The sequence below is a fragment of the Lampetra planeri genome, chromosome 59 (genome assembly GCF_965212315.1).
Source record: "Lampetra planeri chromosome 59, kcLamPlan1.2.h2, whole genome shotgun sequence".
NCBI lineage: Eukaryota > Metazoa > Chordata > Hyperoartia > Petromyzontiformes > Petromyzontidae > Lampetra > Lampetra planeri.
This window is the reverse complement of record NC_136165.1, coordinates 2,717,565-2,741,514: the sequence shown is the minus strand read 5'-3', so window position 1 is coordinate 2,741,514 and position 23,950 is coordinate 2,717,565. Positions and strand designations below refer to the sequence as shown.

Sequence of the window (23,950 nt, the reverse complement as noted above, 5' to 3'; positions counted from 1 at the left end):
CTCATAAATAATTGAAGAAGCGACCCTTTAACGGAGCTGTGCTCTCTAGACCGCGTTGTAAGTGATTGTAATTGATTGCAAGCGATGCATAATTGATCTGCGGGGGTTGGGACAAGGGTGGTGTGGGGGGGGGATTACAATCGACCGCAAAGAACCCTGGATCTCAATGTGTCACCGGCGGTCGTCGCCGCCGACGTAACTTTCTGAGCGCGAAGATCGCCAGTTGGCTTCGGTAGCCGTCGGCTGTGCAGGCGGTGCAACTGCACCACGGGGCCGGGAGGGGGGGGGCTCGCCCCGTGCACCAGACTATGAGAAGATGAGATTGGGGGGGGGGGCGTTATTGTTTTCATCATACTTCACCACACTGGTCTAGGCGGCTTGGTGAAGGCACGGAGCGTAGACGTTGGGGCGTACGAGTATGGTACAACAGTGGAGTTTGCTGCACTGCCGTGCGTGGCCCTGTAACCTGTAGCGACTGTTACGCGTGGTGGTGGTGCTAGTCCAGTCTCAAACCCCTGCTGGGCTTTGCAGACCCGACTAATACCGGGCGCATTCCGGGTGATTGCGGTGGTAGGCGCTGGGACACCCGCGTCACCATGGCGACGGAGACCTCCGGGTCGACGCGGGCGGGGGTGGGGGGGCAGGAGACGGGGGGACGAGCGCGCGCGAGAGAAAGGAGGGTCGGACCCAGGCCTTTCATGTCCAGACCGGGTGGATTTGGGGTAGTGTTATCACGGCTTCCTGCCCACCTGGTCCGTACGTAGCCAACGGTGCTCACCGCAGTCCCGCGGTCACACAAAGCAACGCAACAGCCGCGGCCGGGGTGGTGGGGAGGAGAGAAAATGCATCTCGCGACGTGACGCGAGATATAGACGCTTAGCAATCGATATTCTCCTACGTGTCGTCGTCGTCGTCACGCCCGTACTTACATCGGTGGTGGCCAGGGCAGAGATGCAGCCCCCACAATCGCGTGCTCACGTCACTGCCGGTGGAAGGGCCCCCCACCCCCCCTACTCAGAGGGCACCGTAGAGAGGGTACTTGGCCTACTCTTCCACGCTGTCCTAAACGTCTGGGAAGAGGCGCGAGTAGCCACGCTTGACCTCGCCGCGCGCGGCCTGCCAATCGATGAAGCCACTTTTATGCCGCTGGGCGGACGGAAGAACCTTGGGGGGGAGGAATCGAGAAGCTCGCCACCGTTGCTTCGACCGCCGCGCCGGGAGATGGAGCCGGCGACCTCCCGTGTCGCGGTGTTCCCCCGACCAGAGGGTCGCGCAACGTGGACTCTCGCACCCCCACCAACGTAACGCGGGTTCATGGCTTTGTGAGCAGTAAATAGATTTACGGGAGTTCTAAGGGGACTGCTGTGGTCGATATTTATCAATATTTAGCGCCAGACTTGAATGAGCGGCATTGATTGCGAGTGTTGCTCAGGGCGAGAGCGCCGGCTGGTCGGTGTGCGGGGGGCTCGTTTGGCGCAGAACACCGGGCGCACCAGTCGGCACCGGCGTCAGACTCGCGAGGTCGGCCCCCGGCTTCGATTCCGTTCCTCGGCGCGAGCACAGATGTGATTGGGTGAAGTGTGTGTACCCCCCCCCCCATTCCACGATGTTCAGCCCGTGTGGAAGAGTAGGCCAAAACGCTCTCGTATTTGGAGGTGATGGGGGGGGGGCTCTAGAGTTTCACCTTTTAGCCAGCGAGGCGTTCCGCCAGCATTGGCGCGAGAAAAGCTGTTGCAGGGCTACACCTTTACCGTTTTAGCAGCACCGGAACAAGCCCCCAACGCGCCGTCGTCGTGCCGGGTGTCGGACGACGGACCGGCGTACGGCATTATCGCCAATCTCCGTAACCACGAACACAACGGGCCAATGCGTTGTACGGTCGTGACTCTGCAGGGTGTGTGGTGTGCGTGAGAAGGAATGCCCCCTGCACCACCCCGGAATCGTAACGGCATCGGATGAAACGCCGTTTGAACCGGCGGTTGGATGGGTGTGGTGGGCGGTGGCGGTCTCCATTGATGTCAGTTTTCGTGGCGGTGGTGGTGGCGGCGGCGGTGGTGGTTTTGATTTTAGGCGCGGTTGCCCAAGTCAGCCGCTCGTCCGTCAGTCACACCTGCTGACATGCTCGCTCACTCATCCACACACCAATACGTCAGTCACCAACTTGATCGCTCACTCATGCCACTCATTTATTGGTTAACAATTGCAGTTAGGTAGGCGAGTGGTAAATACAGGAAGGTGAGCGAGTGAGTGAGGAATGGGTGAGGGGTTGAATGGGTGAGTCCGCTCACCGAGTTACTCACCTACCCACTCGCCGTATCAACACAACAACCTACCAACAATATTCCTTTTCACTTGTATATTCCCCCACCAACCCAACTCATCCACCCACTCGCCGATCAGCACACCAATCCATCTCCTCTTTCACTTCCCTACCCATAATCGAGTTTTTGGGTGAGATCGCGTGAATATAAATGTGTCGTTAAACCCGCCGCCGCCCGACACAGCCAATTATTAGTAAGGGTTTGTAAAAAAAAAAAATGGCAATTCGTTACTACTACAGCACACCGGTGTGTTGGAGAGCAAACCCATAACATTTACAATTTGAGTACGACATTTCGCCGGTAATTATAACCAGCCTCATCGGGCGACAGCCATGGCATGTTTTGTTCACGTGACAAACCTTACTAATTGGCTGTGTCGCATGGTGGAGGATTTAACGATGCATTTATATTTACACGATCTAACCCAAAACGCCTCTAATATGCATAATATTGGTCGCGAAAGCCTACGTGTTAAATTGCCTACCCACTCCCCCCACCTAAACACCAACCTGCCTACCAATCTACACTCCACTTACCTACCCTCTCACACCACCTGACACACAGTCGTCCTACCCGCCGATCTAGGAATCGCTCGCCCACCTGCTACTCACCCCGCTTGCCCCAGCCACGCACGACGCCGCGTGCTTCCCCCCGCAGATCGCGATAGCCTCTGCAACAGCGCCCACTGCTGACCCGACCACCCCCGTCGACGACGCTCCCCCCACCCACCTTGAACGCAGCTCACATTGCCTCCCTGACTTTGTGGTCGTCGTGTGCTTTGCTGGCGTTGCAGCCACCGCCTCTCCCTGTCAGGCTGGCCTGATTGCTTTTTTAAAAGTTTTTATTCGTTTGTTTTTCGTCTCCTCTGATGTCCCCCCCCCCCCCCGACCGTCGCGTCGTCACGAGGGGAAGAATCCATTCGGAAGTCTCGCAGGGCCCGCGCACCGCCCGCTCTGTTACTGAGTCGCACGGCACTCGAGGCGACGTCTTCGACTTTCTCTCGCTCCCGTGCTCGTCACGCGACAGTCGTTCTGATATTTAAAATTAGCCCAGACAAAGAAGATGTCACGTTGCGCGTGGGGTTTTTCCGGCAGCCAGTATTGTGTACGATCCATGCTCCGTTCGGTTGCGCGAACCGTACTTTCTGTTTTACCGATGCGAGAGCTGAATCCATGACGACGGTGGCGGCGGCAATAATAATTGTCACTTTAAACGCCGGCGCGCGTGACAAATTAAGTTGTTCGGCTCTGTTAGGTGGTGGAGGGGGTCTTAACAACATGAATGTGTCCCGCACCAACGAAATCAGCACGGTTGGCTACGTATGGTGCGAAAGATGCTGAACATACATACATTCATATACAGATCATTACTTGGCCTAACGCAAAAATCAATTACTAATCAAAGTTTCACGTGATGAGTTTTATTTCCATTGCTTGTGCAGTGATTGGTGACCGGGCTGACTCACTGTAGGGTGTCAAAATCAGAGGCTGCTGTGCGGTTTCACACCCAGGCCAAGCTCGGTGGTGCTAGCTCACAGAGCCCTCACCTCTGAGTCACCCTGCCATCGCTCCGGCACGACGATGATCGTGTTAATCACCGAGCGTCCACTCGGGTGCGAGTCTCCCAGCGCTCTTGACATTTCACCGCAAGGGAAAATTTGAAGACGCGTTGCCCAGTGTGATTTTTGTTAATTTGCAAGCGTGCGTGCGCACGTACTTGTGTGTGTGTGGGGGTCATTGTTTTTTTTTTAGTGTAGCGGTAATCACGGCCAACACCAGTGACGATAATCTAAACAGGTCCTGGGCCTCCCCTAGGTCGACTCAGCCTGAAATGAGTATCTGGTGCAGTGTGTAAACATTGCCACTAAGGGGACAAAGGCGGCCGGGCGTGGTGCTAGCCACCCACCTCCTCGTGTGCTGTGTCAGGTGCTCGCTAACAGCACTTCCCCTAACAGTCTGTTAACGCTATATGGGGATCTTTGACATTGTTATTTCTCTTGATGTGTGCTTGTGGCCTGTGAATGTGTGTATTTGTGTCTCTGCGGTTCTCTATATATATGTCTGTGTGTGTATGTTTACGTCTTGTGTCCACGCTTGTGTGTATTTATGTCCGTGCATTTGCGTATTTGTATTTGTGTACGTCTGTTTGTGTTTCTGCATGCATGCATTTGTGTCTCTTTCATCTGGACAAGGTCACTCTGTACCTTAACAAAATCTATCTTAACGAGGTCATGACGAGGTCTCTGTCTTTTGGATGATGGGGGTTTCTCTCAAGACTTGTTAATGTCTGTGGACAATGATGCGTTGTCTGTATCACTCTACCCGATGCTCACTCTTGAGTCTCCTGGCCTTGACGAGGTCTCTCGGTCCTAACGAGGTCCGCCGATCTCCGTACGTAGCACGGTTGACTACGTACGCTGCTCACGAAGTTCAACACGTGTGTAGTAGGTTCAATGAGACGTAGACGACGTAGTCGGAGGCACACTTATTTATTATAACGTTCACTCAGCACAGGCCAAGGTATACAACACTCGAAGGTGTAACGGCCCCTTCACCCGTCTAACAGGGAGACCCGAGTAACTCTAACCGGCTAGCCTACTCCCAGGTCCTCCACTACAGAGCTAGGGGAGGCTAGCTGATCCAGCTCTGGCCAAGCTGGGATCACGGCACCCTTAGTCACCAGACCTGCTCTTAAAAGAGCATCGGCTCTGGGCTCTCGGGGCCATGCCACTGGCTTGCCCTGGTCGGTCCTTGGACAACGATCCAGGGGAGTCCCAGGGCCTATCTAGCCGGTCTTCTCTCTTCACTGGTTTAAGCTGAACACTGAACTCCGAGCCCACCGGCTCACCGCCTTATATAGCAACTCCCCCCCGAGGGGTGGGGCCATGGGGGATCACAGCGCCGTTACAGCCCCCCAGGCTAACCGATGCGGACTTGGATGTAAGCATCCTTCCGCGTGCGGGCACAACCACCCCTTGTGTGTTTGTTCGCCCTCCCGTAACACCCCTACACATGCACACACATTAAGGAGACCGCTTTGCCTTAACGAGGTGTGTCTCTGCGTTGCGCGTGCGCTCCCTGCAGGTTCCTCTACAGTCAGCTGATGTTGCACGACCCCAGCGACCCCGATCAGAGCATCTTCTGCGAGTTCGACGGCAAGTTGGCCGTCAGGAACGACGTTCAATTCCACCTCTACATCAGGTGACCTAATGACCCCTCCCCGTCCTGACCCCGCCCCCCCCCCTGCAAACCCGTGACCTCTGACCCATGATTTGGGCGGTGACGGCGCGTTGTGAACCGTGGTAGCGTCGCCGCACGCCGTCTGCTTCGCTCGCAGCGGACGTGAAACGTCCCTCGTGGCGTCGTTCGCCAGAACTAGGGTCGTTGTGTGCCACGAGCGTGACGGTTAAAATTAGCAAAATGCGAAAATGACACCGCAAATATGCAATTGGGATTCTACACGCAGCAGCAGCAGCAGCAGCAAACATCGCCCCCTACTGGCAGACGAATGCCCCAGGACACTCACAAATGAGACTCTACTCTGGTCCCTTCAGTTGGCACTTGGTTCAAACAAAATAAATGAGAAATTTAATCTTTCAACCGCTGTCGCCCGTTAAAAAACCCGAGCGGCGAGATCTCGTCTTTGGCGCGCGAGGGACGCACCGAGCGGGAGGCCGCGCTCGCCCGTGAGCTCCGCCTCGACTCGCCGGTTTCTAGCGGACCTCTCGCTGCGTCCCCCGTTAACGATCCCCGTTTACGACTTGCGCTCTTGATGATGGGGGGGGCGGTGCGTGGAGGGGGCCGCCGATAGATAGGCCTCGGCAAGGTAATTTACCCTTTTACCGGGTAAAAGGGTAAAGCTAAAAGGGTAAAGGTGTCGACTTGCCAAGGGGTAAGGTAAAGGGTAGGGTAACGGTAGCGCGGAAGAATTTCCCAGTAGGGTAAAGGCAGCGCGAAGTATTACCCGGTAAATACCTTGTTTACCGCTCGCTAAAAGCTCTGTGGCGCAGTCCGTGACCTCCATTTAAAATTGGAATCATCTAGAGTATTCTATATGAATAAAGCGCTCTACCTATCATTTACCGGTTATAAACCTTTTTCATGTGTAGTACCCCAGTAATTACCCTGTAATTGGGTAATTTGTATGCGGTAAGGGCACAAGGTAGGGTAAAGGTAGGCTCGTTGCTTTTGACCTTTTACCTTACCTTTCCGAGGCCTACCGATAGCCCGTTCCGCCCACCCCACGAAACAAAAAAAACTTCAGCGAAGATTAACGACTCTTAGGTTTTTTCGGTAAAGTCACGTAGGTAAAAAATTAAATTAAAAGTTAATAAAAGTAATAATGTAAATAAAATATTACTGCTTTTATTATTACTTTTATGAACTTTTAATTTTATTTTTTACCTACGTGACTTTACCGAAAAAAACCTAAGAGTATGAATCCTTGCAGTCACGAAAGCTTCAAATCTAAAAAGATTAACGACGTTGCCCGCCCCCCCACCCGCTACGAACCGCCGACCCCCCCCCCGACCCCAACCCCCCCCCCTCCTGCCTCCCAGCACCGCCCCGTGCGGCGACGGTGCCATCTTCGACAAGACGGCCAGCGAGCCAGCCGACGGGGGGGGCTCCTCCGGGGGGCCGCACCGCCCCCTCTTCGATAACGCCAGGCAGGGGAAGCTACGGACAAAGATCGAGAACGGTGAGCGGTTGGGAATGGCGAGGGCGGGGGTCGTGTGGGGGGGGGGGGGGGGTCACGCGGTGGGGTGTAGGTGGTAAGCAGAGGTGTCATTGGCAGAGAGAGGTCAAGGGTCGGCATCGTATGGCAGTTGTCTCCTGTGAGGGCCGCAGGGAAGGCCCCCGCTGAACTATGTCGCTCTTTCTCAAAAGCGACCTGGCCACAAATGGTAGCTCAACGAAGTGGTTCAGCACGTGGAAATTTATCGTAGGCAAATACTCTAGAACACGTGATGTTCATTCTAAATGTGAGGGGAAAAACCGGAGGACCTGGAGAAAAATCCACACAACCACGGAGAGAGAGAGATATGCAAACTCCAAATATACACGTGTCAAGGTTGGGATCGATCCCAAGACCTTCTGTGTGGATGATTGTGTGTGTATATGATCTTGTGTGTGTGTATGATCTTCTGTGTGTGATCGTGTGTGTGTGTCCGGCAAAAACAACCCACTACCCCCTCGTTGGTGCCGGATGGCAACGCTGTGGTAGGCAGGCAGTGCCGTGGGGGGGAGGACCACACAGACTGTAACAACTACAGGGGCATCTCACTCCTCAGTGTGCCGGGAAAGGTCCTGTTACAGGCTACACGGCGCGGTGGGATGTTTGTCTTGTCTTTGTGTGTGCGCGCGTGTACGACCTCGCGCGTGTGTGCGTGTGTGAGAGCAGGCGAGGGCACCATTCCCGTGGAGTCGAGCGACGTGGTGCCCACTTGGGACGGCATCCAGCGCGGCGAGCGCCTGCGCACGATGTCGTGCAGCGACAAGATCCTGCGCTGGAACGTGCTGGGCCTGCAGGGCGCGTTGCTCGCACACTTCCTGCACCCCGTCTACCTGAGCTCCATCACGCTCGGTACGGCTCTAGCCCTACCCCTGTCTACCTGAGCTCCATCACGCTCGGTACAACTCTACCCCTACCCCTGTCTACCTGAGCTCCATCACGCTCGGTACGACTCTACCCCTACCCCTGTCTACCTGAGCTCCATCACGCTCGGTACGTCTCTACCCCTACCCCCGTCTACCTGAGCTCCATCACGCTCGGTACGACTCTACCCCTACCCCTGTCTTCCTGAGCTCCATCACGCTCGGTACGACTCTACCCCTACCCCTGTCTACCTGAGCTCCATCACGCTCGGTACGACTCTACCCCTACCCCTGTCTACCTGAGCTCCATCACGCTCGGTACGTCTCTACCCCTACCCCCGTCTACCTGAGCTCCATCACGCTCGGTACGACTCTACCCCTACCCCTGTCTACCTGAGCTCCATCACGCTCGGTACGACTCTACCCCTACCCCTGTCTACCTGAGCTCCATCACGCTCCGTACAACTCTACCCCTACCCCTGTCTACCTGAGCTCCATCACGCTCGGTATGGCTCTACCCCTACCCCTGTCTACCTGAGCTCCATCACGCTCGGTACGACTCTACCCCTACCCCCGTCTACCTGAGCTCCATCACGCTGGGTACGGCTCTACCCCTACCCCTGTCTATCTGAGCTCCATCACGCTCGGTACGACTCAACCCCTACCCCTGTCTACCTGAGCTCCATCACGCTCGGTACGTCTCTACCCCTACCCCCGTCTACCTGAGCTCCATCACGCTCGGTACGATTCTACCCCTACCCCTGTCTACCTGAGCTCCATCACGCTCGGTACGGCTCTACCCCTACCCCTGTCTACCTGAGCTCCATCACGCTCGGTACGACTCTACCCCTACCCCTGTCTACCTGAGCTCCATCACGCTCGGTACGACTCTACCCCTACCCCTGTCTACCTGAGCACCATCACGCTGGTTATCCACTTTACTCCTACCCATAACATTAACTCTCATGCTAACATCTTCACTAACCCTAGTCAATACATGCACTCACCGCGACACTAACAGTAAGGCTAACACTAACCACCACTCCTAATGCTCGCCCTGAAGTTAACACTAGTCTCAACAGTAATGCTAACCCTCACACACTAGCTCTAACGCTACCACCGTGACACTTGGACTAACGCTAACCCCACAACAATCACCACTTGTTTGTCCAGCTCCCATCTTTCACAACACCTGCGCCAATACCGCTGGATCAAACATTCGCTCCCCATCACCTCCCTCTCGCTCTTCCTCCTCTCCAAAGACAGATATCCCCCGTATAGCCTTTAAAAACTGTTGGGGCAAGTGCTGTTAACGAGTAGCACCTATGAAGGCCGGCACGGCGCACGAGGGGGTGGGTGGCCAGCACCACACCCCCCGCCGCCTTTGTCTTCCCAGTGCCGCCATTTACACACCGCATCCAGGTACTCTTTGATGTTGAGTCGACCTAGGGCAGGATGCCCTGGACAGATTCAGATAACACTGGTCAACACACTTTTTCTGGCATAAGGTATTCCAACGGTCTAATGGTAATTTGGGGGTGCTGATTCCAAATCTGGCATCAGTTTTTGTCTATCACATCAGGTTTTTGAGATCTCAAATATTGCATTTTCAATAAAAACTGCAGAAGAAAAATATTAAATAAATGTGGATATCTACATAAAATGATATTATAAACACACTCTCCTAAAAATACAGCACCATATTTTAACACTAAAGCAGTCACTGACTCGCAACAACTTGCAATCATAAGTGACAGAGTTAATTTCGGGTAAAATCAATGAAAATGGGGTATGCCGATAGCATAAAAATGAGATGTGATAGAGCAAATCTGAGATCAGATTTGGAATCGGCACCCTGAAATTAGTCTAAAACAGCTGCAAAAGTCCAGACCAGAAAAAAACTTTTTATTTTGTTGACCAGTGTAATCGTTGCTTGTGTTGACCGTGAGCGGGAATCGAACCCGTGTTGCCGAATTCGTAGCGCAGCGCGCTAACCGCTCCGCCACCACTCCTCACCTCCTCTCTGCACGCACACAACACCGCACGCGCCGCGCTCGTGCATTCACTCCCCATCGCCTCCCTCTCCTCCCCCTCGCCCGCTGCTCCCCCACCGCCGTCAGGGTTCCTCTACAGCCACGGCCACTTGTCCCGGGCCGTCTGCTGCCGCCTGGACAAGCGTGGACCCGGCGAGGCGGAGGAGGACTCCCTGTGGGGGCAGCAGCTGCCGCCCGCGTACCGGCTCAACCACCCCACGGTAGCGCACGTGACAAGCCGCTTCGTTGAGCTTTCATTTGTGGCCAGGTTGCTTCCGATAAAGAAGCTAATGGCTCGGTGGGTTAATGGCCCAGTGGGGTTTACGTGGTTAAATAAAACATAAAATAAATATGACTCTTGCCATTCCTAAACTCTGGACTCCAATCGTATTTTCGTAATGTTTGTGGGGAAAAAAGAGCTTTACGGCTCATCGGATTCCTCCTAGCAGTGTCAATAAATATTCTGATTCTAGGTTTCATTATGACTGTGTCGCCAATGCCGCGCAGGCAATGCCGAGAGCGTGGTTTCCGAGCCTGGTGCCGAGTTTGTGTGTCTCTTTTTGTCTACTGGTGGCACCAAGTTTGGCACCAGGCTCATGCCCCTGGGTTTTGGTGTTTCGTGAGTTCGAGCCCTGGCCCTGTGTGTGTGTGTTTTTTGTTGCTGCGCGATGAGTGTGCTGGGAATTGAACCCAGGCCTTTTTTGCTGTGAGGCACTGCGTCTGTGAATGCATGGGTTTGCGTGTGTGTGTGCAATTAGCGACAGTGTAGCGGTTAGCGCCGCTGCGCTACGAACCCGGCGAACCGAATTCGATTCGCGTTCATGGCCAACACCAGTGACGATTATCTGAACTGGTCCTGGGCCTCCACTAGGTCGACTCGGCCTCAAATGAGTACCTGGTGCGATGTGTAATCATCGCCACTCGGGAGACAAATGCGGCCGGGCGTGGTGCTGGCCAACCCACCGTGTGCCGGCCCCATAATAAGTGCTACTCGCTAACAGCACTTGCCTCAACAGTCTGGGGGTTGTCTGTCTTTGTCAGCTGGGTCGTGTGAGCCGCTACGACTCTGGCCGCCAGACAGGGAAGACGAAGGAGACGTCGCTCACGTGGAACGCCGAGGGGCAGCCCGAGGAGGTGCTAGACGGCACGCACGGCAAGATCAACAACGCGTAAGCAGGCTCACTCGCTCACTCGCAGTCACGCACGCACACATACGCGTACACTCTCACTTGCTCGCTCGCTCTCACGCACGCACGCACGCTCTCACGCACGCACACATACTCGCTCACTCGCAGTCACGCACGCACACATACGCGCACACGCTCACTCGCAGTCACGCACGCACACATACGCGCACACGCTCACTCGCTCACTCGCAGTCACGCACGCACACATACGCGCACACGCCCACTCGCACGCACGCTCTCACGCACGCACGCTCTCACGCACGCACACATGCACACACTCGCTCACACCTACTACATGCACACACGTAGTAGGTGCTCTTGCTCACACAGGCAAGATCCCCTGGATACCCTTAACAGAATTTGGGGGCAAGTGCTGTTAGCGAGCACCTATGAGAGCCGGCACGGCACACGAGGGGGTAGGTGGCCAGAACCATGCCCGGCTGCCTTTGTCTCCTGAGTGGAGATGTTAACACACCGCAACAGGTATTCATTTGCTGCTGAGTTCACTTCGGGGAGGCCCAGGATTGATTCAGATATTTGTCAGCGACGGCCATCAGCGGGATTGAAACTTGAGTGGCAGGGTTCATAGCGCAGCTCGCTAACCACTGTGCCACCGCTCCTGACCCATATGGCATCTTAACAGACAGTTGGGGCAAATGTCTTTAGTTGTGCCGCAAGCACACACACGCACACACGCGCGCGCACACACACACCCACACGTGTTTTGTGTGTCCACAGGACCGGCTCCCAGGCCGTGTCGCGTATCTCCAAGGCGCGCCTCTTCCAGCTGTTCCACGCTGCGTGCCACCACCTGGGCCAACCTGAGCTCGTGTCGCTGGACACGTATGCGCAGGCCAAGCGCGCCAGCCTGCACTACCAGGAGGCCAAAGGCCTGCTGCTCCGCAGGCTCGAGACTTTGGGCTACGGCCGCTGGATCTGCAAGCCCCAGGAGGAGAAGAACTTCCGCATCGAGACGGAGGGCGTCCATCCATAGGAGAGAGCGCGAGCGGTGGGAAGACCCCGATCGCAGCCCGGTAGCGACGGGACGAGCCGTGTCGCGTAGGGCAGGGTGCAGCGCCGTACACCCGCCCCCCCCCCCCCCGGCCCTCCCCCCCCGCCCCCCCTACCTGCCCCACTTAGGGTTGGAGGTTAGAGGTTAGGAAGCAGAGTTTTGAGTTGAGGTTCAGAGTTCGAGTCGGGTCCAGAGGTCAGTGCAACGCAATCGGCTGTCGATTATACGGGGTGCGCACTCAAGTTCATATTGTTTAGCCGGGTGAAAGTTCAAAGAGATCAGGATAGTTTCATTTGCAAGAGTGACCTGCCGGGTGACCAAAATGATGAAAGCAACATAAAATGAGCGAGTTGACCGGACCACGACGCAAATTTTAAATCTTCTTGGTTCTTTCGGTAAAGTCACGTAGAATGGAAATAATAAAATAATAAAAATTAAACATACTAAAATAATTCTCACGACGTTTTGGCCACAACGCAAGCAGCCGTCCTCAGGTGGAGAACAGGTCTGTCGAACAGGTCTGTCGAACAGGTCTGTCTTCTCGACAGACCTGTTCTTCACCTGAGGACGGCTGCTTGCGTTGTGGCCGAAACGTCGTGAGAATTATTTTATTATGTTTTATTTTTATTATTTCCATTCTACGTGACTTCACCGAAAGAACCAAGAAGATGAATCCCTGCAGTCACGAAAGCTTTAAATCGAAAGCAAATCTTAAATTTCACATTTGGATTTATACGCCCAGCGTCTTAGGCGCGAGCGTCTCTCGAGACACCGTACAAAAAACAGTGAGCATATTTATTGTTTAGGGAGAGAGAGAGGAAGTCAGTCCTAGGCAGAGGAGCAGAGGAAGGCATTGAACCTGGACTTGGGACAGGGATTGGGAGCCGACAGCACTGCTGGCTGGGGGAAGGGAGGGGCAGCATTGGAGAACGAGTGACCTCCCACAGAGCGAACGATGACTGGGAGCTTCGGCAAGAAGCCTTGGTTGCCTGAATTGATCTGATTGGAGCCCTGCACCCCTCACCCTCTCCACCCCGAGTTCAAAGGCACTGGCGTGGTTATAGCCCTGACTCTAACCCTGAAACCCTCCCCCCTGCCCCCCACTCCCAGCGCTAACTATACATGTGACGGTTCGTCCGTTCAAGTGAATTTGTGCACTCGCGAAACGTGTGTCGAATCGAGCGCGCTCAGAAATCACCTTATTTCCCCATTTGTCCGTACTTAATCTTGATTTTAAGCTTTCGTGACTGCAGGAATCCATACTCCTTGGTTCTTTCGGTGAAGTCACGTAGGTAGAAAATTAATAGATCACGACGTTTCGATCGCTTGTGTGTTTCTATCTACGTGACTTTACCGAAAGAACCAACGAGTTTGTACGTACTTTTTTCGCGAGGAGCGTGGATCGTTGCATGCCTCGGGAGTGAACGCAACCTTGTTACCGTAAACCGCTAACCGTAATCCTTCACCCATAGTGCTAGAGTTCATCCTGTGGCATTTACCCCGACTCGAACCTTGACACACCCGTTTGAGGGCACACCGCTCTCGGCCAATGGCGTGCGAGGACACAGGAAAACGGGCAGGAAGGCTGTTGCATCATTGGCTGCTCGTCGGTGGTAGGTGTGGCTTAGCGTGTAAGGTGAAGGTGAGTGACGCTTCGAGTGTGAGGTGGAATTACAAAATTAACGTTTTCTCCACATTATGAGACGTTCCGGAGCTTAAGAGGCACCGCCAACTTACACCCAGTGTCAATAGAGTTACACAGATCTGGTCACAAAGACAAAAATCCCCCCTTAACTGACCTTTGGGGTAAGTGCTGTAAGCCAGTAGCACCTATGAAGGCCGACACGGCACACGTGGCCAGCACAGCGCCCAGCGCCTTTTTCTCCGCATTGGTGATACTAACTGCTGCACTACTGTGTAGCTACGGGGACTATAAGAAAATTATAATCCCCAACTTTTTGCATAAAAATGCAAATTACAATCCGGAGAATGCGGTGTCTCTTTTGAACAGTTCCCTGCTTTTGAAATCTCTCGACTAAAATAGGTCTGCGAAGGTGAAACCTTTTTTTTTCCATAAAACAAGTTATGGAAACACGTTACTTCGGAGTGGGCAGGTAGGAACTTGGTTGGACGGCGCATTCGCGCGATCCGTGTCACGCGGCGCAAGCCGCGTGGGGCGGCGCGTCACGTGGTGCTGCTCTATGAATTACAAATCGAGGGCGTGGCTATGCACGACAGACAGACAGACAAATAATCCCTGGTGGGCAGTGTGGAACTGTTGTTCCTACCTGTAAAATCAAAGCTGTATCATACAGACCGGTGTATGCGATGCTTTCCAAGGAATCTCTGTCCTTGGAGGTATTCAAGCAGGGGTCGGAGACAAAAACGGCGTTCCACATGATCTCTCTGTGCTGGTTCTAGATTTGAAGCTTTCGTGACTGCAAGGATTCATACTCTTGGGTTTTTTCGGTAAAGTCACGTAGGTGAAAAATAAAATTTAAATTAGTAAAAGTAATAATAGAAATAAAATAAAACATGTATTTTATTTCTATTATTATTTTATTTATACTCTTAGGTTTTTTCGGTAAAGTCACGTAGGTAAAAAATGCGCTGGTTTGCCGCCAAGTTTTGCGCGACTGGTGTATGGATCCGATCAGTTTTCGACGGCGTAATCCCCAAGCGGCGACGGCACTCGATAGGGAAGTTTTGTTAGCAGTCGGGATGCCCGTCGCCATTGTTACCGCACCTTCCACCATTCATGCACAGACACGCACAGCTGACGCGTTTCACGTGTTCAACCTCGTTTGGGAATTTCGATTTAAAGCTTTCGTGACTGCAGGGATTCATCTTCTTGGTTCTTTCGGTAAAGTCACGTAGAAGGGAAGTAATAAAATAATAAAAATTCAACATAATAAAATAATTCTCACGACATTTCGGCCACAACGCAAGCAGCCGTCCTCAGGTGAAGACCAGGTCTGTCGGGGAGACAGCGTTCTTCACCTGAGGACGGCTGCTTGCGTTGTGGCCGAAACGTCGTGAGAATTATTTTATTATGTTTTATTTTTATTATTTTATTATTTCCTTTCTACGTGACTCTACCGAAAGAACCAAGAAGACTCGTTTGGGAAGTTTTAAAGGACCGACGTCTTTACGCAGGCGTAGGTCTTCGCGGTTGTGCCGCGGGGGTGCCCTTCGGCACGATGTCCGACGTTTTGCTCCGCGCTCCGCCGGGAGCGTCTTCGCAAACTGAAATTAACCGAAGCGGTGGAAGCCGAGAAAACATCGCGTAGCTGGACAGCACAATGGTGAAAAACCTACGCAGCGGTATCAGAATATGCATTTATAGTGGAGGAATCCGATGAGCTATGAAGCTCTTTTTCACAGATGTCCAGTTGGGGTGAGTCAGAAGGTGACAACAACAAACGATACTAAAACACGATAGGAGTGCAAGGTGTAGGAACGGTAAGAAAATCACAAAAAACATAGAAATAGCCTTTTTTATTTAATCAGGTAAAGCCGACTGAGCTATTAGCTGCGTTTTTCAGATACGACTTAATATAAACAATTTAAATGTGGAGGGAAAAACCGGAGGACCCGGAGAGAAAAAAAATCCACGCAACCACTGGGAAAACCACGCAAACTCCAAATATGCAGCGGGTGTCAGGGTCGGGATCGAACTCCCGACCTCCTGCATACCAGGAGAGGGAGGTGATATCCCCGCAGCGACATTCCGCCACCGTAACTCGTAGGTTCACTGGCGCTTCCCTCCCACTCGCCAGAGGTCGCAAACAAGTTTTGATTCCTTACCCGTACCCGTACCCGGCCGCACCAGGGTCGAAAACGGGTACCCGTACCCGTACCCGGCCGGGTAAGGGTAGCCGGGTATTGGGTAGGGTACGGGTATCGGGTACCCGGTTGCGACCTCTGCCACTCGCCGACCGACGATCCGGCGCGCACCGTCTGCTCGATGACACCACGCAGCGAACGCGGGAGTCGCGTTGTAGCTTTTGAAGTCGTCATTTTTTTTGCCACCCTCTTAAAGTTTTCTATTTTGACCGTCGCAGGCCCCCCCGTTATTCGAGTCAGGAGCCGCGCTTTCAAAAGCTGGGGGAGGGGGTGGGGGTGGAATGGGGAGCAACTCAGCCGTTGTTTTGTTCGTCGCTGGCGGATTCCGCTGGGCTCTTATCGACGTCCCTGAGGGCTTAGCGATTCCCGTCAGGGCCACGAACGTGTGCACGAGCGAGTGTTGGGTGGTGGGTTGGGGGTAGGCCTCGGCAAGGTAAGGTAATTTACCCTTTTTACCGGGTAAAAGGGTAAAGGTAAAGGGTGAAGGTGTCGACATGCCAAGGGGTAAGGTAAAGGGTAGGGTAAAGGTAGCGCGAAGTATTACCCGGTAAATACGGTGCCTTGTTTACTGCTAAACGATCTGTGGCGCAGTCCGTGGCCTCCATTTAATAAGTAATATAAAAAAAAACTTTATTAAAAACACGCTTTTATTAAATGTGCTAGTAATGGCAGAACTCCACGACTCCAGGAAGTGGCCCCGAAGCTTGCCATAATGTAAGGGGCCGTGGCCAATTACAGCCAACGTCAGTTGAGCGTGGACAATTAGTCCCAAGCCGAAACATTACATTTTTTTAAAAATGTTTAAAAATATATCTTTTTTTATGATAGAATATAGTATTGTCATGAGTATATGACATAAGTATACCAAGTTTGCAGTCGATACCACATTGGGAAGTGGGTTAAAATTGAGTTACAAGATTTGAGGATACAACGACAACAACAACAGAGTGAGTTAAAAGAAAGCGTGTAAAATTGGAATAATCGAGAATATTCTATATGTATAAAGCGCTCTACCTAGCATTTACCGGTATAAACCTTGTTTATGTGTAGTACCCCAGTAATTACCCTGTAATCAGGTAATTTGTATGGGGTAAGGGTAAAAGCTAGGGTAAAGGTAGGCTCATTGCTTTTTACCTTACCTGCTAAAGGGTAAAAGGTAAGGGTAGAGTGATTGTATTGTGGTGAGGTAAAAGGTAGGGTAAATGTAGGCTCGTTGTTTTTACCTTTTAACTTTTACCTTACCTTTCCGAGGCCTAGTTTGGGGGCAAGCCCTGGGTGTCCGCCACTGCCACCCAACGACTCTCCCAGCGCGCTGCCCGCAAATTGCAAATTGTTCAGCGAGGGCTACACGCATTGCAGTTCAAATTAGAGGAAATGTTGACGGATTTGTGCAGTGGTGACGAAAGTGCAGGGGAAAACGTGGCTATTTGGAAGCCATACTAATAGGGGTTTTTCCCCTTTTTTCTGGCAACAAAACTGACACCTTTTGCAAGGAATCATGCTTACATTAACCACAATACTTGCAGTCAAATGCAAACAAAAAAAACAATACTCTGATAATTTATGCGTTGTCTAAATTATCAGAGTATTGTTTTTTTGTTTGCATTTCACTGCAATTATTGTGGTTAATGTAAGCATGATGCCTTGCAAAAGGTGTCAGTTTTGTTGCCAGAAAAAAGGGAAAAACCCCTATTAGTATATTTTGGTACTGGCAAAGGAGGTCCCATGATTTGGAAGCCGCTCGACCGACTAAAACCAAACTAACGACGAAACCAACTTTTATTTTACCAGCTAAGGCCCACTGGTAGGGAGATGGAGGAGGGGGGGGGGGGTACCAGCTTCGGTATATTTTGTAAATGTAAGAATGGATGCTGAATAACGATGGAAAAAATATGATTCTGTACCTCGATAAAGAAAACAACGTTTATTGTAGTCGTTGCCGACGTCCACAGAACTGTTTCCCGTGCCTTCGATGTAGCCTGCGAAATGAACGGGGGTACGGTGCAGTGGGCGCTTGACATCGACCACAAAAGCTGCGTTGTTCTTGGTTCTTTCGGTAAGTCACGTAGAATGGACAGACCTGTTCTTCACCTGAGGACGGCTGCTTGGGTTATGGCCGAAACTTCGTGAGAATTATTTTATTAAATTTTTTTATTTTTTATTTTTTTATTTCCATTCTACGTGACTTTACCGAAAGAACCAAGAAGATGAATCCCTGCAGTCACAAAAGCTTTAAATCGAAAAATAGCTGCGTTTTTTTTACCCGAGGTACAAAACCTTATGAAATGTATATTCGTCGATTCCACCTCTTCGTGGTCGCGGCACGCCGGGCGGGTGTGGACGATCGATGATACGTGAACGTGAAATGCAAAACGCAACAAGGGGGTTAAAGGTTTATGATTTTGCGCGCCAAGGTGGCCGGGGTCGTCGTCGTTTATATTATTTTTCTCCGCGTGTGTTGTCACGTGCTTCAAATGTTCAGCGCGGGTTTCACGCTTTTTAAAAAAATACTTTTTAACAATTTAGACGGCGGTTTCGCTTTCGTTTAGCAAACTCTATGACGCATAGTTGTTCGTTGCATTAACAGGTCATAACTTTACGACTTATTTTTGCTCGTTTTACGTTTTTATTTTGCCCCCCCCCTCGGCGAATGGTGGCGTGCTGATAAATATTTTATATCTGCTCACCTGGACGGGAAAAAAGGGGAATGATCTTTGGCATGGATGTGGATTTTGGTAAAAAAAAAAAGATATATACACCCTGCGGCGTTCGGCTTTACCGGAGGTTTGACAGTTACGGCAGCGTTGCTTTACCGAGTTCCGGAGGTGCCGCTCGTTTTCAGTCTTCGAGCGAGAGCGGAAAACCAAAATCTGCCATCTCGTCACGACTCGGGGGCCACTCTTCTGGCTTTGTCGGTTTTTGTGGCTCGGTCCGGAGTTCCCCGGTGATCGCTACATTCATTAAAACAACAAAGATTCCGCCTGTGAAGAGTTGCCTCGAGCGTCGTGTCTCGGGTGTCAATGTTGCTTGTGGTGCTGACGCTTTTTCCTGCCTTGTGACCTCCGACCTTTGGGTCGCACTCACCGGATCGTTTTTGACGGACAGGTTTGGGCACAATCAAGTGGGGAAGACACCTCATTCGCATATATCCGTCCTTCCACGTATACAAAAAAAATATTTCAGAGTTTGTTTATATGCCCATCGCCTCGGCCGCGCGACCCGCTTGGGAATGAAGAATTTCGGCAGCATTCATATTCTTAGGTTTTTTTGGTAAAGTCAGGGAGGTAAAAAATTAAAATTTATAAAAGTAAAATAAAATAAAAATCACGACATTTCGGAGGCAACACAAGCTTCCGTCTTCAGGTGGAACCGTCACAGCACGATAGCTGTTACCTCCGAAACGTCGTGATTTTTATTTTATTTAACTTTTATTAATTTTTTACCTACGTGACTTTACCGAAAAAAACCTAAGAATATGAATCCTTGCAGTCACGAAAGCTTAGAATCTAGAATCGGCAGCATTCGTTCCACGCCAGGCAAACTCCGGACCGGTTTTGAGCTTTGGCAGCACATCAGCAGTTGGCGTCGCTTGCACCAACCACGGTGGTCTGCTTGCTAGACGTGGGTCCCAGTTTGTTACAAAGCTATGTAATACATAACAGTGGTTATTTTTGATGCCTTAGTTAATTTAGTTTTTTGAGTCGGCTGGCCAGGATTGGGGAAAACTCGGCCCATTTTCCACAACAGGCATCTCGAGAGCACAGATTTAAAGAGTTTCTAACCAAACATTCATACAAACGGTAACGTATTTAAGAATCGCAGTTAAGGAGCCCGTTCCCCCATCTTTCTATGTCGCCCTGCTTTTAATAACCGGTTCGCCTTCTGTTGACGGTGTGTGTGCAAGCGTGCGTCACAACGTGATGTATCGATGGTGGGGGTGCGCCCCGTACATTGACTAAAAATATATAAAAAGACTGACGAGTTAAGACACAAATAAGAATTAGTTAAGACACAAATAAGAATTACCCGGTAGGGTTAAGGTAGCGCGAAGTGTTACCCGGTAAATACGGTACCTTGTTTACCGCTAGAAGCTCCGTGGCACAGTGCGTGGCTTCCATTGAATACGTTTTAAAAAACTTTAAACTTTTTTTTTAAACACGCTTTAATGAAATGTACCGTACTAGTAATGGAAGAACTCCACGACTCCAGGAAGTGGTCCCGAAGCTTGCCACAACGTAAGGGACCGTGGTGATTTACAGCCAACGTCCGTTGAACGTGGACAATTCGACCCAAGCCGAAACATAACATATAAAAATTAGTGTTTAAAAATAAAAAATAAAAAATAAATTTTATGATAGAATATAGTATTGTCATCAGTATGTCATAAGTATACCAAGTTTGCAGTCGATACCACATTGGGAAATGGGTAAAAATTTAGTTACAAGATTTGAGGATACAACAGCCGGAGTGAGTTAATAAAAAGCGTGTAAACCACGTATGTACACGGGCGTCCCTCGCATAATGCGCGACGTGCGTTCCTGAAAAACGGCGTGTAATTCGAATCGCGCTGTAACTGAAGCCTATCTTCCCATAGACATGCATGCTCTGAGGGGGGGATGCGTTACCGAAAAAACTTTTAAGTATCGTTTGACTTTTAGTCCTGGATTTAGAAAATACGTGTACACGAAATACTTTACATTATCAACATTAGAAAAAATACTTAATAAGGAGTATCATAACGTCGTAATTCAGATTTTTAAAATATTGCCGCTTACAAATATTTAGTTACTGAGGAGTAGCGTCAGCGCTTGGATGCTTTCGTGGGCTGCTTGCAGCAGTAACGCACGATGCAAGCAGAGGCAGCAGATCTCAGAATATTTATACTGGAGGAATACGATGAGCTATAAAGCTCTTTCACACATCCAGTAGTTTTCACCAATGTCCACTAGATCTAAGACAGCGACACCCAAGTCCGCGACACTGGGTGCTGGCGTCAGAAATATTATAAAAACTATCAAAGCGCCTTTTTTTTCCAGTATCAAAGTATGGAAAATAAGGATAGGCGTCTACATCATTAGACCTCCTTTGTCAGTACCAAGATATAATAATAGGGGTTTTCCCCTTTTTTCTGGCAACAAAACTGAAACCTTTTTACAAGGAATCATGTGTGCATTAACCACAATACTTGCAAACAAAAAACACACTTTTGGCGTCCTCTGGTCTAGCACCAATTGAGACGAGGCTCAAAAGAAAGCCGTCTCTGGTGTAGACCAATCAGTTTCAAGGACAATGCATTTTACAGGTAGGAACAACAGTTCCACACTACCCACTAGGGATTATTTGTCTGTCGTGCATAGCCACGCCCCCGATTTGTATTTCATAGAGTGCTTAGGGCAGGCTCAGCACCACGTGACGCGCTTCCCCCACGCAGCTTGCGCCGCGTGACACGGATCGCACGAATGCGCTGTCCAACCAAGTTCCTACCTGCCCACTCCGAAGGAACGCGTTATTATCAGAGCGTGTTTTTTGTTTGCATTTTGACCGTGGTTAATGCACACATGATTCCCTGTAAACAGGCTTCAGTTTTGATAATAGTTTTTTTACCCTTTTATCTGGCAACAAAACTGACACCTTTTTTTGCCAGATAAAATGGTAAAATCAATTATATTTTTTACTGGCAAATGAGGTACCAAAGGCTTCAGTTTTGTTGCCAGAAAAAAGGGGAAAACCCCCTATTATTTAGGATAATTGCTTAACCTGTATGGGAATAAAACAGTTGTGTTAAGATTTTCAAACACCAAATATAATTTTTTTGCAAGGAATCAAGTCTGCGTTAACCACAGAGTACTTATGGTGAACATGGAAACAAACATGGTGTGATAATATATTTTATTGTCAGAAAGGGTAAAACCTATTGTTACTTTTCATTTTAAAAAATTTACTTTTTTTGGGTTAGATCCCGTAAATATAAACGTGTCGTTAAACCCGCCGACAGACAATCAGTAAGGTTTGTCACGTAAACCGAACGTGCCAATTCGTTACTAGTTCAGCACTAACCGGTGTGTTGGAGAGTAAATCCACAACATTTACAATCTGAGTACGACTTTTCGCCAGTAATTACAACCGGCATCATCAGGCAAAAACATATTTGCGCGATCTAACCCCAAAAACAAACCTCTTATGGATGATATTGGTCGCGAAAGCCTCCTACTCGGTGTTAAATTGAATATTTTAATCACTGAAAATATATTTTTTTATTTAGGAAAAATATTTTACAATCTTTTTTTTTTCTCGAGCGCATAACTGAAACTCACAGCGCGAGTGCAAAGTATGTCCCTGAAAGACGAATCGTGTAACTGCAAATTCGCGCTCTGGAGCGGGAGGCCGAAGGTTTGCGTTAACACGAGGAACGACGGTATTTTTTTTTTAAAGAACAGTTTAACACGGAGGCTTTCGCGACCACAAATGTGGCTGCCGCCTGATGATGCCGGTTGTAATTACCGGCGAAACGTCGTACTCGGATTGTAAAAGTTGTGCGTTTACTCTCCAACACACCGGTTAGTGCTGAACTAGTAACGAATTGGCACGTTCGGTTTCCATGACAAACCTTACCGATTGTCTGTCGGCGGGTTTAACGACACGTTTATATTTACGGGATCTAACCCCAACAAAAAAAAACCTCGATTATGGATTTTTAAAAAAATACATTCCCCCATCCCCCACCCGACTTAAAATCTTATTGATGAACCCTCATACAATGCGGCCACACCGTTCTTCACACAAGCAACTTTGATTTCTTCGCACCAATGCCCCCCCCCCGCAATCCCAGACGTGCTCACGCAACGCCTCGCCATCGTCGGCGAAGAGCCGAGCCTGTAGCATCGCCACCCCGAGGGTGGAGCAGCGGTCCACGCCGATTCTTTATCAATTATTATGCTCGCGGTACACGCATCATCGCATCGCGCGCGCGTAAGAGATATTTTCGATTCGTGTTGTGTGTAATGTGTCGCCCCCCCCCCCCACGCCTTGCCCATCTGCAGCCCTGATGAGATGCTACCATTCACCATCGTCGTCACCAACAGCCATAATCCCGCTGCGTCACAGAGACCACGTGCGTTGCACCACCACCAACCTCCCCGCCACCACCCACCGCCACCACCACTGACCCAGCACTGCCTCCACAGCAGAGGTCGCAAACGGGTTTTGATTCCTTACCCGTACCCATACCCGGCCGCACCAGGGTCGCAAATGGCTACCCTTACCCGGCCGGGTACGGGTAGCTGTTCCCTACCCGTATCCTACCCGAAATAAGTGACAAACGGCTACTTACCAGTGACTCACGGTCTACCCGTACCCGTACTCGGCCGCACCAGGGTCGCAAACGGCTACCCGTACCCGTACCCGGCCGGGTACGGGTAGCCGGGTATTGGGTAGGGTACAGGTATCGGGTACCCGGTTGCGACCTCTGCTCCACAGTGCAGCGTCACAAAGGCCACGTGCAAAGCCACCGCTACCACCCATCGTCACCACCACCACCCACCGACACCACCACCACCACCCACGCCACCCACCACCGCCCCTTGTCATCTCGACGCGTTGCCCATCCAGCAGTGGGTTTGACGGTGTGCGATGACGACGATGGTCCAAGCTGTTGGTGCGTCTCTATCATTGCCACGTTAGTGTAGTCCAACGGTGATATCACGGGAGAAGAAAAAAATGTTTTGAATTATTAAATGTTGACAATTTTTTGTTAAAAAATAAAATGATGAACTATCGTATAAGACCCTTTTTGTTGTTATCGTGCTTGGAAGTGCTTTATTAACTTAACCGGACAACACTAGTAAACAAACTCAACACGTCTGTACGAGCCTCTGATGGCCACATGAGTCGTGAGTGCGTGACCTTAAAAAGGGAATAGATATATAGTATATAGTAGGGTCTAAGGCTTTGACAAGAT

At 50.7% G+C, this 23,950-nt stretch overlaps 1 protein-coding gene across 8 annotated transcripts in view; it reads left to right on the top strand.

The window, feature by feature from the left end:
* Nucleotides 1-18,981, top strand: part of LOC144736217 (double-stranded RNA-specific adenosine deaminase-like) — a 68,560-nt gene extending 49,579 nt beyond the window's left edge. For all 8 annotated transcript variants that reach the window (XM_078618832.1, XM_078618827.1, XM_078618831.1 and 5 more), the window contains 6 exons: nt 5,405-5,521; nt 6,880-7,019; nt 7,722-7,904; nt 10,036-10,169; nt 10,990-11,117; nt 11,874-18,981. In XM_078618832.1, the coding sequence (XP_078474958.1) occupies nt 5,405-5,521; nt 6,880-7,019; nt 7,722-7,904; nt 10,036-10,169; nt 10,990-11,117; nt 11,874-12,129 (958 nt within the window). In that variant the 3' untranslated portion in view covers nt 12,130-18,981. The remainder of the gene's footprint in view (nt 1-5,404; nt 5,522-6,879; nt 7,020-7,721; nt 7,905-10,035; nt 10,170-10,989; nt 11,118-11,873) is intronic.
* The last annotated feature ends 4,969 nt before the right edge of the window (nt 18,982-23,950 follow it).